Source organism: Mesoplodon mirus (assembly GCF_964341445.2).
Source record: "Mesoplodon mirus genome assembly, chromosome: 18".
NCBI classification, from domain to species: Eukaryota; Metazoa; Chordata; class Mammalia; order Artiodactyla; family Ziphiidae; genus Mesoplodon; species Mesoplodon mirus.
Genome location: NC_138994.1, coordinates 31,049,167 through 31,066,059, shown reverse-complemented (window position 1 = coordinate 31,066,059; position 16,893 = coordinate 31,049,167). Strand labels below are relative to the sequence as shown.

The 16,893-nt window shown below is 41.2% G+C and overlaps 1 protein-coding gene across 1 annotated transcript in view; it reads left to right on the top strand.

Annotated features, from left to right (window-relative positions):
* Nucleotides 1-281: 281 nt before the first annotated feature.
* The window catches only part of LOC309793387 (RAD52 motif-containing protein 1-like), a gene marked incomplete at its 5' end in the record, with an annotated part of 28,373 nt that continues 11,761 nt past the window's right edge, over nucleotides 282-16,893 (top strand). The window contains one exon of the mRNA XM_082603859.1: nucleotides 282-287. Within this exon, the coding sequence (XP_082459985.1) occupies nucleotides 282-287 (6 nt within the window). The remainder of the gene's footprint in view (nucleotides 288-16,893) is intronic.

Genomic DNA, 16,893 nt, shown 5'->3' with positions numbered 1-16,893 from the left:
CCCTCGAGCCCTGGCGCGCCTCTGCTCCCCGGCCAGAGCTCGCCATCTGCGCCCCCGAGTTACCTGCCTCGGGAAGTCCCAGTTCGCAAGCAGCCGGGACTGTAAAAGGGTGGATTCGGCAGAGCCCAAAACCACATTTCTAGGGGAGGGGTGGGGTCCCCATCTAGAGGGTCGCAGATCGCATTACCGGCCGAGGGGAGGAGACAGCGGAAGGGAGAGTCAACAGAGGTAAAAGTTGCTTTTCGCTTACTACTCCCCCTCCCCCTCCCTTACGCGCTGCGATGCCGGTAGGCTCGGGGACACAGTGTCCGCCCCGGAACGGTTTGGCAGGACAGAGGTATCTTTCCATACGCGGATGCTGCAGTCAGAGCGCCGCTTGGCCTGCAGGGCTGCCGGGCTCCGGGGCCCCGAGGGCGACCCCCGTCTGCCCGGGGGCGGGAAGCAGAAGCCCGCCTCCGGGCACCGAAGATCTAGAGCAATAACAGACGCATAAATAAACCAATGAGCGGCTCTTTGCTGCCAGCAGCAGGGAAACCTCGGGCTGATTAAATGCAGACGCGGGGTGTCTTCCAGGACAGGAGGGCGGCGGGGTAGAGGGAACCGGCGTGGAGGCGAAGGGTGGGGGGAAGGGAGGCCGGGACAGGAGCGACGGGAAAGACCCAAAGCCACGTTTTTGTTTTTGTTTTTTTTTTTGCTGTACGCGGGCCTCTCACTGCTGTGGCCTCTCCCGTTGCGGAGCACAGGCTCCGGACGCACAGGCCCAGCGGCCATGGCTCACGGGCCCAGCCGCTCCGCGGCACATGGGATCCTCCCAGACCGGGGCACGAACCCGTATCCCCTGCATCGGCAGGCGGACTCTCAACCACTGCGCCACCAGGGAGGCCCCAAAGCCACGTTTTTAAACATGGCGTGGGGGGGGGGCGGTTTTAAAGGCAACCAGTACGGGGGAGGAGGGGACCGGTCTGCGGGCCTCTGGACCTTTTTTAATACATATTACTTTGAATACATATTACCATGTGAAGTGTTAGTATTCACTTCAAAGTGAAGTTGGTGGTTGGCCACCGAACAGGTTGTCACACGAAGCATTCTAAAATGGGAAATGCCATAGTACTGAAGTTTGTGGTGAAGCGAGGGTCTGTGTCTTTGAACACATCGCTTTTTTAGTCTGCCCTTTTGGCTGGGAAGCTGGGACAATATTTTTAGGTAAGGCGGGAGTTTTGGGGAGTCAGTAAGTGCCTCTCTATCAGCTGGTGTGCTTGATTTTTGCAGTTGTTAGCAAGAAGTTTCATTTCTAATACCATAAGTATTCAATCTACATTGTTTTAAAGTCTGTATACATTTATGGACAGTCCAGTGTTTTACTGGAGCAGGGAGTGATGCCAAAATAACAGGGGAAATCATTTCTACTTGCAAAGGACCTTGTGTAGTTTAAAACTATAGAGCATATTCATGAAAGGCTAAGAATATTGCAGAGGGACCTACAACTAAGTAGACCAGATCTTACACATGCACTTTTGTCCTCTGTTTAAGAAGTAGGCATGGTATTGATATTAAATGCAAATTAGTCTATAATTATCTGTCAGACTCTATTTAAGATTCTAAATACAGGCCCAGCACAAGAAGTAAGGCCCTTTGCCTGTTGTTTTAAATGCTTAACAGTTTGAAATGCCTAGTAGACTTGGGGCCAAGTTTATCAACTTGTCGATAAACAAGAGATGGGGAGGAGCTACTTAAAAATTATAAACAAAGTGTTATGGCTGTTTATTTCCATAAACTTAGATCAGTATACATGCAAATATAATTTGATTTCTAAATAATAGTTTGAATTGTTTTCTAGGAGAGAAGTATGATATGTGTGGAGAGTGTGGCCGCAGCAGCTTGTAGTTCATTTAAATTGCTGGGTGTAGTCAGGATGACTTCGGTAGCACTGGCTAGGAGCCACATAAAACTTAGTGGTCTGTCACTTCACCGGTGGCTGAGATTATACTTTTGAGCTATCCTGAATTTAATAAGGTTAATATTCCTCTTTCAAAAATAAATAGTAGATATAACATGAAGATTTTTAATTTATATGTATATATATGTGTGTACATATATATTTATATATGTATCTATCTTTATTTTAAAAGCTACCAATTGTCTAAAGCAAATTGAACGTTTTTCAGCATACTACTAAAGAGTCATACCAACTTGTTTACTGGTGTAAATTGTACTGGGTCAGTTTCTCCAAGGGCAGGAAGTTGTCTGGTAAAGCCAGAATTTGTTTTTTTTGTTTTGTTTTTTTTGCGGTAGGCAGGCCTCTCACTGCTGTGGCCTCTCCCGTTGTGGAGCACAGGCTCCGGACGCGCAGGCTCAGCGGCCATGGCTCACGGGCCCAGCCGCTCCGCGGCATGTGGGATCTTCCCGGACCGGGGTACGAACCCGTGTCCCCTGCATCAGCAGGCGGACTCTCAACCACTGCCCCACCAGAGAAGCCCCTAAAGCCAGAATTTGTGTGTTCAACTTGTTTTGACCCCCAGAAACCCTGATTCATCATTAGGTTCTTCAAAGAATGCAGGCACATTTTTTTGAGTAAACCATTGTGACGTGTGAATGTTTGTGATTTTTGTTATTTCTGTGCCATATTTTAGGTGTTCTCGGAACATCTGAATTTGCCTTTTTGCTTTCTTCTGTCGATATTCTCCTAGTGGTGAAAATAATCCTGTGAGGCGAGCTTCCTTTCAGTAGGCAATATGTGTAACTAATATAGTTTAAAAACTTATTTATTTTTATGTAAAACTGATGCATGCTATGGTCAACAAATCCAAGCAGTGCTAAGTGTATATAGGAAAAAAGATAAAAAGCCTCTGCTCTCCTTCCTCCATCGTTAGCCATGTCCCCCTAATCTGACCGTAGAAAGCAGTTGGTGTTACTTGGTGTTTGGAAGACCTCTCTTGACTCGGTGCGCGGGCAGTAGTGAAAGCAGAGGGAGAAGTCATGGAAGGCATGGCCACGGAACCCGTTTAGATGTTAGGCAGGTATTCCACCCTTATTTCCTGTGATGTTAATTAATATTGATCATCTTAAACTTCCATTAGTTTAAGATAACTGTAATTGAATTGTTAGTGAAACACTCAAACAGTTAATTGCATTGTCAGGTTGGTAAAGTTTTGATTTGTTGATCTTGTAAGGAAATAAATGTTTGGAAATTGAATTCACGTAACCTTAGGGCTGGGAGTAATGTTGGTAATTATCATCTGTGGAATTTTATGATGAGATGCACAGTATACTTACTCTAGGCTTTTTATAACTCATTATGTTTCCTTTAGTTTTCAGAACAACTCCAAGATAGCTGTTATTTCTGCTTTGCAGAGGAGATTTAGGTTAAATGTGAATTAACGAACATAACGTCGCAAGACCAGTAAGTGGTGGTGCTGGCGCTGTGCCTTGGAAAGGGCGTTCTCTTTCCACTGCAGTATGCTCTGCTGCTTCTATCTAGTCTGTCTTATTTTCCAGATGAGGAAATTGAGGCCTGGAGAAGTCAAGTGACTTTCCCAAGGTCATACAGCTGATTAGTAGTAACATTAAACCAAACTTTTATCTCAGGACTCTTGGTCCTGGCTGGTTATGCTACATTTTACTGAAGTACTGTGGACCAAAGGACCATATGCTGTGACCACTGGATACAAATGCTTCAGAACTGATACATCAGCAGTGGTGTTTTCTAGTATGTATTCAAAGGTTCCTTCTCTCTCTTTCAGAAATTATAAAGAGCTCTGATGGGCTCTTTGGGTGATACCCAGTGCAGTGAACTGCAGGTGAGTAAGGTCTGGGAGAGCCTTATTTACAAAGCAAGGACTTGGTAATGCCTGAGGAAAAGACCAAAGGGACTTAATCTAGAGGAGGGTGTCTGGTCAGCAAGATGAGCTGGGACAAGGTGGAGGAAGTAGGGCCCTGGTGCAGCAGCGGTGACCTGACTGAATTGGCTACTTCTGGGGCCGACTGGATGATGGTGAACCTACTCCAAACAGACTGCCTGATGCTTTGTCAGTTTGTTTGAAGAGAAGTGAGGGTAGGTTAATCTTCCACTTCTGTTTTGAATGAGTAACTGCACAGGGATTCAACCTATCTGCATATGATTGGCTCTTCAGAGGTCCTTCAGTTTTTGTGTCAACATTCTTGAGTGTTGACCACCCAGTGCTCTGATGAACGGGTTAAGTGTTACATTGTCTGTTTTTCCTGTTATCTACTATGTGTGTATTGTCATGAATGACTATATATCTGCATTTCTGAGGATCTGGATACCAGGAACATACCAATGGAAACAGAAGGTTAAACTTTTTCCCTAATGGTTGTATTAGTCCTTCAAATTATTTGTTTATTGCTGAAATGCCCTAAGAATGACATTTTAGTCTTGAGTATTTATTATTTCACAGTAATTAATCTTCTTGGTCCATTATAGTATCTTGGCCATTCAGTATTAAACTAAGAAAATGGTAATACTACAGAAAAACAATTAGAAGACTGTTCTAATATTGTCCTTGTGGGGCATCAGTGCTAAAATTATTTTTTGATGTATTTTTAATGCTAGTCCCAGAGACTTTAATGAGACAATGCTATATACTTTTAGGGTTTATAATTAAACTTAGGCTTGGCTACTTATTGATTGCTAAAGTAAAACATTGTTGTAGGGGTTCTTTGTTTCTTGAGTTAGGGTAGTTTGCACGATTCATCCCCCACAGGTTCATGGGGATGATCAGAAGGCTAGCTGAGCTGGTTTCTTGGTCCTTGGAAAGCTGGGGTCTGGGTTGTCATAGGTCATTGTGATAAGAAGTACATGAGCGTTCTCAGTTAAGGACAAAGTGAGCAATAAAAGAGAGGTGTGGACCTCTTCCTGAGACTATATCGAGTTTGCATCCTGGGACCCCTAAGTTTGCTCAGTATGGTAGAACTTTCTCTCTTAAATTATAAAATAATTTAAGAATTGTTATTAAGTAAATTGTTAAATATTTGGGTTACTACCCCTAAAACAGTTGATTTTATTTTTGGCATTCTGTTAAAAATATATATAGAGAGATATATATCTCTCTATATCTATCTATATATACATACACACACACATAGATTATTGTACTCCTTTTTAATTATAATGTATATAATTTGAATTTTTCCTACTTATTAGATTATGAAACATTTCCATGTTATAGTTGTCACAATTTTAATTGACATGATTACACTTTGAGAGGCTGCAAAATATTTCATCAAGTCATGCCGTCAATAATTTACTTAACTCTTTTTATGTTAGTTATTTATGTTGCTGGCTCGTTTTCAGTTAATACTTTAATGTACATTATTGTAGATATTATTGTACTTTTCTTCGGGCTCATTATATCTCTAGGATAAATTTTTGAATGCATTATTGTGTTAAATGGTATGAATGTTTTTATGGTTTTTGATATATATATCGCCATCCTGTTTTTCAAGAATGTTATACCAGTTTGTACTACTAAGAGATATACAGATGTACCTGTTTCGCCATAACTGGATATAAATACATTTTTTCCTTAAAAGTTTTTGCTTATTTAATAGTGTAAATTGGCCTTTGTACTTCTTTGTTCTATAATGTTGAATTTTTCTCTTTGAGTCTCTTCATGGTGAATTGTTTGTTCATATCCTTTGCTATTTTAATCAGTAAACTATCGATGTGGGCTTTGGATGGTAAGGCAAGTATAACCAGCTAATAAACAGGTGATTATTAAAAAGATGATCAGAACCTGTTCGGGGAGAATGTTCAGAGAGAGTCTAGTCTGGATGGTAAGTTTTCTTGAGAACATAGTGGTTGAAGGGGAACGGGTGAGTTATTCCAAGGTTCAGCTCAGCACATGTTTAGTGCGCATCCATTGTGTACCACGTGTTGCATCCTCTTAGTGCTTCTCAAGTCATCGTGGCGTATACTTGGCTGAAGGAGGAGGCTGCTTGAGGCTGCTTGAGGCTTGACTTGTGGGACTTTGGCTGCTGAAGTCTCTTTGTGGAGGGCTGAGGGGATGACTGACTAGAACCTCTTTAGCTCATTCAGGGCATACCACAGTGCCACGGCACAGTCTTTGAGAAGCTCTGTTCTGAAGGATACAAAGACGAATAAAGCATCATTTCCTCTGACAAGGAGCGAATCATCTAGTAGAGAGAGTAGGGGCACCAAAACAAGAAAGGACTAATAGGAATTTGAAGGGTGCTGTAAGAGGGGTTCAGACAAGGTGCTTAGGGGTTCAGTGGAGGGAGTGATACTGCCCCCTTGCGGATGTAAGGGAACGCTTCAACTGAGGAGGTGGCATTTAAATTGCACCATTAAATTGCACCACTTGCCCCAGGGCAAGAAGAGGGCTTTCTGGAGGGAAGGGTAGCTCGAGCAAAGGCTGAGGGGTGGTGTTGGAAATGAGGTGGATGTCCGGAAACTGAGTATCCAAATTACCCGGACCCTGGGTTACATGAAAGAACATAGTGGACAGTGAGGCTGTTGAGAGGTCATGACTGGGTTTTGGAGAATGCATATGATGGATTGTGAGTGAGGAGAAACTAGAGACAGGGTTTTCAGTCGAGTTCATGGCACTACTCCAGGTGAGGGATGATGAGTGCCTGAGTTAGTGTGCTTGGGAATGAAAGGAGGTGGTGGAGTCAAGAGGTACTTTGGAGGTTGAACAGAGAGATGTGGTGACTGATTAGGTAGGAGGGGAAGGAACAGTCAGTTCTGTGTCTTAAGTCAGAGATGATGCTGAGGTATTTGTGGTTGGATGGCTGGCAGAATGGGACAGCAGGAATACAGAGGTCAGGAGGAAGAGCAGGTCTTAGGGGTTTAGAATAGAGAAAAGATGATTTTGGTTTTGTGTGTTGAGTTTAAGGAACTAGTAGAAAGGTGAAATCAGAATCTTAACCCTGGAAGGAACAGATGAGGAAGTTCAGGGCCCAGAGGAGCTAGAGGGACCAGTGAGGTCTCACAGTTAGATAAAGCAGAGTGAAGACTGAAGCTTCCTGATTCCCAGTGCAGCACTCTCTTCAGTGCCTCAGACTGAGAAACTTCTCTGCTGTGGTGTTTTCCTCGCACCCAGGTGTGCTCAATAGGAAGTTGGAAGTGGCAGAGCTTATGTTGGGAGTGAAGAGTTTATTTTTTAATTACATTTTTTTATTATGGAAAATTTCAGATGTATAGAAGTGGAAAGGGTATAATCAATCCCACTGTACCCATTGTTCAACTTTAATAGTTAGTGATATTGTTTCCTCTGTTTCCTCCCTCTCCATCAATTCTATTGAAGCAAATCGGATAAAGTGTTTTGGTGAACTTGAACTCTGCGTATCTGTAGTTAAGGAGAATTGAACAGTTCAGTAGGGTATGTTCTGAGCTTTCTGGGTGGGGGTCTAGAGTGAACAGAAGTAGCATTAATTGCCAGGATTCCTGGGCAAGTCACTTACGTCTTCTGAGCCTTCGTTTGTCTGTGAGACGGAGGTAATAATGGCAGCGTCACAGAATCACCTGAGATAAGGTGTAGAAAACCCTCTGTGAACTGTGAGCCTGAAGTGTTATGCAGATTTTAGTTGTTGGTAATAACAGAAAGGTAGTGCTATTCCTTTGGGCTTCTGTGTTGCTGGCATTCAATACATTTTTATTATTCAACAAAGAATGATGTGAGGTACCTGAGGCTTCAACAGGGAACAAAACAGACAAAATCTCAGCTCTCCTGGAACTCATGTTCTAGGTCTGGAGTATAATAGGAAGCTACTACCTTCATAGTGATTAGTGTGGGCCAGACACTGTTCTAAGTGCTTTCATATTTTACCCTATTTAATTCTTGCAGTAATGCCTTGAAGTGTAGCCCTGTTATTATTCCCATTTTGCAGATTTGGAAATCAAAGCAGATTTTTAAGCAGATTGCCTCAGGTCACAATGCCAGGATTCAGATTCAGGCAGAGCTGGCTTCAAGCCTGTACTCTTACCCCTGTGCCATTAAAACGCTTTAGCTCATTCATGGCGTACTAGTGTTTGGTACAAATACAAAAGGTAGGCCCTGATTGAAATTATTCCTAAACAAGTAAGTGTTCTCTTCTTGAGGGAGAAAAAAAGACAAAACCAAATGAAAAAAATGGCAGTACACAGTTCTCTGTGGATGGGGGTATATTAGTATTCTTACACAGAAAAGAATGTTTCTTCCTAACTTTTTATAGGCTTCAGCAACTTTCTTGGATTCTTTAGATACAAATGGCCACCTCAGTGGAACGAAGTCATTTTCCTGCTGGTACTTGGGAAGAGTCTCTTCTTGAATGAATCTCCTTCTTGCTTACAATTCTTCTTTTTTCTCCTACTCCTCTCTTTCCTTACCTTGGGGCAGTTCCCTTCTCTGATTTCCCCTGTTGTCTGATCCTCCTTTTCCTCACAGCTGTGGTGTCCCTTCCCAGTGTCATCAGCTGCCCATGTTCTCAGGGATTTCCTTCCTTCTGCTTTTGCCTTCTCTTCCCTAGCCTGCCTCTGTCCGTCTTCTTGGGCCTTACCCTCTGTTGTGGCTCTTCTGAGTTTCTTCAGCGGGACTAACGTCAGGACCAATTTCCCGCCTCTGGCTCTGGCTCTGCCTTGCCAGCTCGTGGTTCTTCTTCCTGGGCAGGGAAGATGGGGAAATGGGCAGTGAGCATTCCTTAAGTTTGCATCAGGATTAGGACATGGGCCTCACTCCTTTTAAGGAGGGTTAGGAGGGTATTATGGCTTGCATACCTGTGGGGTTTTTTTTGAATATTGTTAAAATATACATAACATAAAATTTACCATTTTAATCATTTTAGCATACAATTCAGTGTCATTAAGTGCATTCACATTGTTGTACAACCATCACCACCATCCATCTCCAGAACTTCATCTTCCCAAATTGAAGTCTGTACTCATTAAACACTAACCCTCCATCCCCCTCTCCCTCAAGCACCTGGCAAACATCATTCTACTTTCTGTTTCTCAGAATTTGAATAGGGTCCATTCATACCATAGGTACCTCATGTAAGTGCACTGATACAATATTTGTCTTTTTGTGACTGGCTAATTTCACTTAGCCTGTCTTCAAGGTTCATCCATATTGTAGCACGTGGCAGCATTTTCTTCCTTTTTAAGGCTAAATACTATGCCACTGTATGTAAATACCACATTTTTTAAAATCCATCCAGTTTTTGATAGACACTCAGGTTGCTTCCACCTTTTGGCTGTTGTGAATAATGTTGCTGTGAACTTGGGTGTATACATATCTGTTCAGGTCCCTACTTTCAGTTCTTTCAGGAAATACCCAGAAGAATTGTTAGATCATATGGTAATTCTGTGTTTAATTTTTTGAGGAATCCCCATATTGTATTCCATAGCAGTAGCACCGTTTGATGTCCACCAGAAATGTAAAAGGGTTCCAATTTCTCCACATCCTCGCAAACAGTTATTTTCTATTTTTTGGATAGTAGCCATCCTAATGGGTGTGAAATGATAATATATACTTGTTTTTAAAGGTGTTTTATGTAGAATAATAGAATTTCAGGACTGGAAATGGTATTAAAGATTTCTGGTTCAATTAGCTGTAGACAGCAACAAATGTTCTCATATGTCTTAGCATTTTCACTTCTTTCTCAGTTGGAGAAAGGCATTTTGGGCAGATGGGTCTCTACTGGATCTTCGGCTCAAGATGAACTATGTCTGACCCAGGCAGGGTACATGGAATGCAGCTTTGCCAGAGATCTGCTCTTCTCTTCTGCCAGTGACTCTCTTTCTTATACTTCTTTACAGTTTCCAACTGTGTCTTCTGGGTTATTTAATCTTCTTTCCAGCTTCATTAAGGGATAAGGTAATTGTATTCAAATAAACATTTTTATTTAAAAAAACTAGGTAAGTTAGCAATTAATGAGCCCAAGATCAGTATAAACTGCTCAGATGATTAAAAAGACTCTATTCAATATCAATTTGAAGGAAACCTAAATATTACTCCTGGATGTTAGCTATAATTCCTTACTATGGAAAATAAGTCACCCCTTTTCAATTTTTTTTTTTTAATTTGGAGGAGATGAGTTAAGCAGCATAAAATAAAATATATTTTATATTTACGAGAAGATTATAACTTCTGGATTAGTTTGGGTTTTGAATCATTTTTTTTTTTTTTTTTTTTTTTTTTTTTTTTTTTGCGGTATGCGGGCCTCTCACTGTTGTGGCCTCTCCCGTTGCGGAGCACAGGCCCCGGATGCGCAGGCCCAGCGGCCACGGCTCACGGGCCCAGCCGCTCCGCGGCATATGGGATCCTCCCAGACCGGGGCACGAACCCGTATCCCCTGCACCGGCAGGCGGACTCTCAACCACTGCGCCACCAGGGAGGCCCTGAATCATTTTTAAGTTAAAGAAAACTGTTAGTTTAATTTATATTATGAAAATCTTTACGCCTACAGCAAAGTTGTAAGAATAGTATAATCAATACCCAATTGTTAGCGTTATGTCATAATTTGCCTTGTCTCCCTTTCTCTGTCAAATAGATAGAATTTTTTTTTTCCTGAGCCAGCTGAAAGTAAGTGGCAGACATCTTACATGGCATTTCATTCATACTTCATCATGTGTCTCCTAAGAATGAGGACATATTTCTTCATAAACATAATACCATTATCACACCTAAGAAGATAATTCAGTAATACTAATAGTTATACTATCAGATATCAAGTCCATGTATAATTTTTCCTATTTCTTCCCAAAATATATTTTATTTCTTTAGTTTGTTTTTGACTCTTTAGTTTCTTTTTTTTAAATTAATTTATTTAATGTATTTATTTTTGGCTGCGTTGGGTCTTCGTTCCTGTGTGTGGGCTTTCTCTAGTTGCGGCGAGCAGGGGCTACTCTTCATTGCGGTGCACGCGCTTCTCACTGTGGTGGCTTCCCTTGTTGTGGAGCATGGGCTCTAGGCGTGTGGGCTTCAGCAGTTGTGGCGCACGGGCTTACTTGCTCTGCAGCATGTGGGATCTTCCCGGACCAGGGCTCAAACCCGTGTCCCCTGCACTGGCAGGCGGATTCTTTACCACTGCCCCACCAGTTCTTCTTTTATCAAAAAATTATTTCCTCATTTGTTTTTATGTGATGATGCCTTTATTTATTTATTTTTATTATTGTTTATTTTTGGCTGTGTTGGGTCTTTGTTGCTGCGCGCGGGCTTTCTCTAGTTGTGGCAAGTGGGGGCTACTCTTTATTGTGGTGCGCGGAATTCTCATTGTGGTGGCTTCTCTTGTTGCGGAGCACGGGCTCTAAGTGCGCGGGCTTCAGTAATTGCAGCACCCAGGCTCAGTAGTTGCGGCACACAGGCCCTAGAGTGTGTGGGCTTCAGTAGTTGCGGCGTGTGGCCTCAGTAGTTGTGGCTCGCAGGCTCTAGGGCACAGGCTCAGTAGTTGTGACGTACGGGCTTAGTTGCTCTGCGGCATGTGGGATCTTCTCGGACCAGGGCTGGAACCCGTGTCTCCTGCATTGGGAGATGGATTCGTAACCACTGCACCACCAGGAAAGTCCCAGACGTTCCTTTTTTTAATGACAATTTTGAAGAGTCCTGGTTCATGTATTTCATAGACTGTCCCTCAACTTGGGTTTGTGTGATGTCCTCCTCATGACTGGAATGGAGTTAGGGTTTTGGGGAAGGAGATGTTTACTTTTAATATTTTGTTTCATCTCTCTCTCTTGGCTTTTTATATAAGATATTCAGTGCATATAGATATATATTTTAAAAAGCATGCTTGTAGACTATTATTTTATAATCTGCTTGCTATTTTGTAATCTGGTTGGGATGATGGTGGTATGCTTTTTTTTTTTTTTTTCAGTACGCGGCCTTTCACTGTTGTGGCCTCTCCCGTTGCGGAGCACAGGCTCCGGACGTGCAGGTTTAGTGGCCATGGGTCACGGGCCTGGCCGCTCCGCGGCACGTGGGTTCTTCCCGGACCGGGGCACGAACCCGTGTCCCCTGCATCGGCAGGCGGACTCTCAACCACTGCGCCACCAGGGATGCCCATTTTTTATTTTTTTGCGGTACGCGGGCCTCTCACTGTTGTGGCCTCTCCTGTTGTGGAGCACAGGCGCCGGACGCACAGGCTCAACGGCCATGGCTCACAGGCCCAGCCGCTCCACGGCATGTGGGATCTTCCCGGACTGGGGCACGAACCCGTGTCCCCTGCATCGGCAGGCAGACTCTCAACCACTGCGCCACCAGGGAAGCCCGGTACACTTTTGTTTTAATTATGCAGTTGGCTCTCTTGCGTTGATTTACATTTTATTTATAAAGCTCCACTGCTTTGGATTATGATGTGTTTACAAGGCTACACAGATAATCTGGAAGGGAAAATGAAGAAATACAAATGACAGAAAATATTTTATAATAATAAAATTTTCTTGGCAAGCAGCAACCTTTTCTCAAAGTCAGTCTTTTAATATAATTTGCTTGCTTCATAAATATGGATTTTTTGTTTTTTCATATCTTTATTGATTAGTAAGCATATTAAATGACTTGGGAGGAATCTCACTCTCTTCAAGAAATAATTTGGAATTATTGATCCAGAATGCTGACAGTTCTCAAAAATGGGTCAGGAAAATCAAAGTAATAGATGGAAAAACAATCTCAATTTTAGCTCTTGATATAACTTTTCTAAAATTTAAGGTTCTTTTTTATAATTTAAGTTACTAAAACAGATGGTGGAAGGTCCATCAAGATATTTATTTTATGTATTTAAAGCATTTTACTTTGCTGTATTGAATTCCATTCATTCTGGAATTTAGGAGAATTTACCTCTTTATGAAAGATGATTCAAAGTAGAAAATGATTGCTGACCTTGGCTTCCAGTTTTCTTCTCAATAGACTTAGTCTCTCTTCTAATGCTTCTTGCATACTCAGTAATTGTATAAGTTTTAGAGAAAAATGCAAGTCTGGCTGAATATTAAGCACAGTACACTAAATAAAGCTTTTTTCCTTTGCAGAATATTTTACATGTGTGTCCCATAGATTCATCAGAGATTCTAGTTTTGGATAAAGGCAAGTACATTTCAAGACAATACAACATCCCTATCTAGGACATTGGCATTCAAATGAGAAGTGAATTTGGTTCAGGACAGTTCTTGAAATGCTTAGCATTTAGGTTATTTTAGGTCAACTCTTTGGGAAATTCAATTAGAGTATTTATTGAATGGTTTTAGTGAGCTGATTGGTTGTCATGTCATGTCATAGATGATATAAAACATGACTCCTATTTATAAAATAGTTGTGTTGGTCAGATAAGGCATCTTACATGGTGTATTTAATCCAAGATAATGGATGAGTAAGAGGCAGATCATTGTCTAGGAAGTAATTTTGGTTTTGAGAGAGGCATTCTTAGGGAAATAGGCCTTGAAGTGTTCATTTAGAGCTGGGCAGGATTGAGGTCCGGAGAGAGGAGGGAAAGGATATTTGGGTAGAGGGAAGGGCATTGGCAGAGCCTCAGAGGCCTGACGGTTCCTGGGGCCTGTGTGGGAATGGTGGGAAAGTTGGGTTGCAGTCAGCCTGTGGGTGGCCTGGACGTTGGGTAATGAGCGTGGCCGTGAGTTTATGGGCGCCCTCTCTAGAGTGGTGTGTAACTTGCTTCCTCCCTGAAGAAGTGTGACACGCTTGTGCTAGCTGCAGTGTCTTCCCCACAGCTGTGCTGTCCATTGAGGAGAAAGGGGCCTGCTCTGCCATGGCTTCCTTACTCCTCAGGGTATGGCGTGTGAGTTATTTTAATAATGTATCAATCTGCCTTTTTTTTCTTTTATCACAATGCATTTACTTTCTAACGTGGTCTTGTTTTCAGGGTAATAATTGGGTTTCCACAGGGAAAATAATAATGTGTGAGGCAAATTATTGACTTAAAAAATGAATCTCTAATATTTTTCTAGTAGTTCTTCTTTTGTTTAAATTTTTGTTTCGTTAGTTATGTAAAGAAACTTATGGATAGTAATTTCTGCTCAGGTGGATAGTGGTACTGTTTAGCACAGCTCATTGGTCTTCTGAAACCTTTACAAATGCAGTCTGATTCATTCCAGCCAAGTTAATTATGAGGTACATCATTTTTTTCCCTTAATGGAGACAAATGTAAAAGACAGAGATACAGAAATCATCTTCCGTTTAGATTGAAGAAATTTTAGTTACTACTCTTTGTTCCTGCTATTTGATCACAGTTTATTTTTATTTTTTGAAGTCTGTCTCTAATCAAATAAGATTTAATGTTTTAGAAGTAATAGAGGACCATGACTAAACTAATAAGAAAAGTTAATTTAAGGACAAGAATGGATTTTTAAAAACATAAAAGTACATTTCATGACTTGATTTCAAGATGATCTGGTGGTATCCTTATACTGTCACAGAAGGAAGTCCACAGTGGGACGAGAATGATGCTTACAAATCTGCACCCTTATTATCTATTACTGAACATGTCTTAGTCCAGGCCAGTCTGCCTACCACCTCTGTGGAACACTGTTGATTTCATTTTTCTTCCAGTATTTACTTTTGGTTCTGGACCAATTATCTAGCTGTGACGGGATTCTTCAAAAGTATCCTACATTTTGTACTTAGTGAACTAGTGATTGTTCTGTTTGCAGACATTCTTTCTGAGGCTCTACTCTTGCCTCGAAAACCTACATTTGCAGAAAGGGAAATGTATAGGTTTTCCTTTTCAATGTATTTATTTTTATTTATTTTTTATTTATTTTTGTCTGTGTTGGGTCTTCGTTTCTGTGCAAGGGCCTTCTCTAGTTGTGGCGAGCGGGGGCCACTCCTCATCATGGTGCGTGGGCCTCTCACTGCCGTGGCCCCTCTTGTTGCGGAGCACAGGCTCTAGATGCGCATGCTCAGTAGTTGTGGCTCACGGGCCCAGTTGCCCCGTGGCATGTGGGATCCTCCCATTCCAGGTCTCGAACCCGTGTCCCCCCCCCATCGGCAGGCAGACTCTCAACCACTGCGCCACCAGGGAAGCCCAGGTTTACCTTTTATTAACAAACTTATCCTTCTTTATTTCTTTCCAGTTTTTAAAAACCGTGTCCATTGTGACATTGAGATTCATATTTAAACATAATTTTAAAATTTTATTCTTAAAATTATCATACAGTAAAACTAACTTTTTTCTTTTATCCTGTTAATTTAACACGTGTAGTTTGTGCAACCATCACTACAATCAGAATACAGAATAATATTATCACCCCCCAGAATTCCCTGATGCTATCCTTTTATAGTTAACTGTCCCCATCCTATAACCTCTGCAACCACTGACCTTTTCTCCATCCCTATAGTTTTGTCTTTTTGAGAATGTCCTATACATGGAATCATACATGTAAGCTTTTGAGACTGGGTTCTTTTACTCTGTCTTTGAGATTCATCTAAGTTATTGCATGTATTGAAAGTTTATTCCTTTTTATTACTCAGTAGTTTTCCATTGTCACTCATTAAAGGACATTTGCGTTGTTTCCAATTTTTAACATTTAGGAATAGAGCTGCTGTAAACATTTGTGTACAGACTTTTGTGCAAACATAGTTTTCATTTCTCTATCTCTAGGGTAGCTGTCTCTGGGGAGAGGGGATTGCTGGATGGTATAGTGAGTATATCTTTAACTTTATAAGAAACTGTCAACCCTTTTTCCAGAGTGTCTGTACCATTTTATACTCTCCCACTAGCAATGTACGAGAATTCCACCTATTCCACATCACTGACACTATCAGTGATTTTAATTTAGCCATTCTAATAGGTATGTGGTAGTATCTTATCATGGTTTTAATTTGCATTTCTCTGATGACTAATGCCATTGGACATCTTTTCATGTGCGTATTTGCCATCATTAGATCCTCTTGGTGGAGTGCCATTGAAATCTTTTGCCTAGCTTTTAATTGGGTTGTTTTCTTACTGTTGAGTTTTGAGAATTCTTTATATATTTGGATGCAAATCCTTTTTCAGGTATGTGATTTGCCGTTGGTTTTTTCTCAGTCTTTAGCTTGGCTTCGTATCCTTCTAACATAATAGTGTCTTTCAAAGAGGAAAAAGGTTTAATTTTGAGAAAGTCCAGTCATAAATTTTTTTCTTTTTTATATTATACTAAGATGGGTAGATTTTAAAATAAGTTTCTGTTCTATAAAAGTGGTGAAAAGTAACTTAGTGATGGGAATGTCCTCATAAAGTTGACTTTGTGGAAGGTGCAAATGTTATTTTCTGGAAAGGTAGTACTAATTAATATACCTCTTAGTCTTGGGAACATCTAGGACTTTTGTTTAACCAAAGGATGCAATTGGTTGAGGTTTGTGAGGGTTTTCACACTTTTTAAAAAAATGATGATCACTAATGTGGTTAAATATGTATACTTTCATAATGCAGAACTATGTAGGAATTAGTCCTTAAGACTCTTCCAGGGTTAAAAGAGTGGTATATTACATTCCCATTTGATGCTTTGGGGAGTGCCTGAGTTTGAGTTTCTGCTTCACTGGAACAGCATTAGAACTCTGAGCGTAGGTTCAGATTCAGTGTCATGGCTAAAAGCACGAGCTGCATCAGAATGTCTGCATTTGAATCCTGCCTTTTATTTACAGTGTAACTGTGGGTGAGTAACTTAACTTGTCTGTGCTTCAGTTTCCTTATCTGTTAGTGGGAATGATAATAATAACATCCACCTTGTAAGGTCATTATGAGGACTCAAGCAGATTACATAATATAGTCATTTCAACGGCCTCTGGCCCGCAGGAAGCATTCAGCAAATGGCTCTTGTTATTATTCTTATTCTTATTGCTGAAATAGCTTTATGATAAAATTGTTTAAACAAATGTTTTGGAATATTTTCAAGAGTCAGAATAACCACATATCACACTAAGTCATTTCTCTCCCATGCCCACTTTTTTCTCTTGG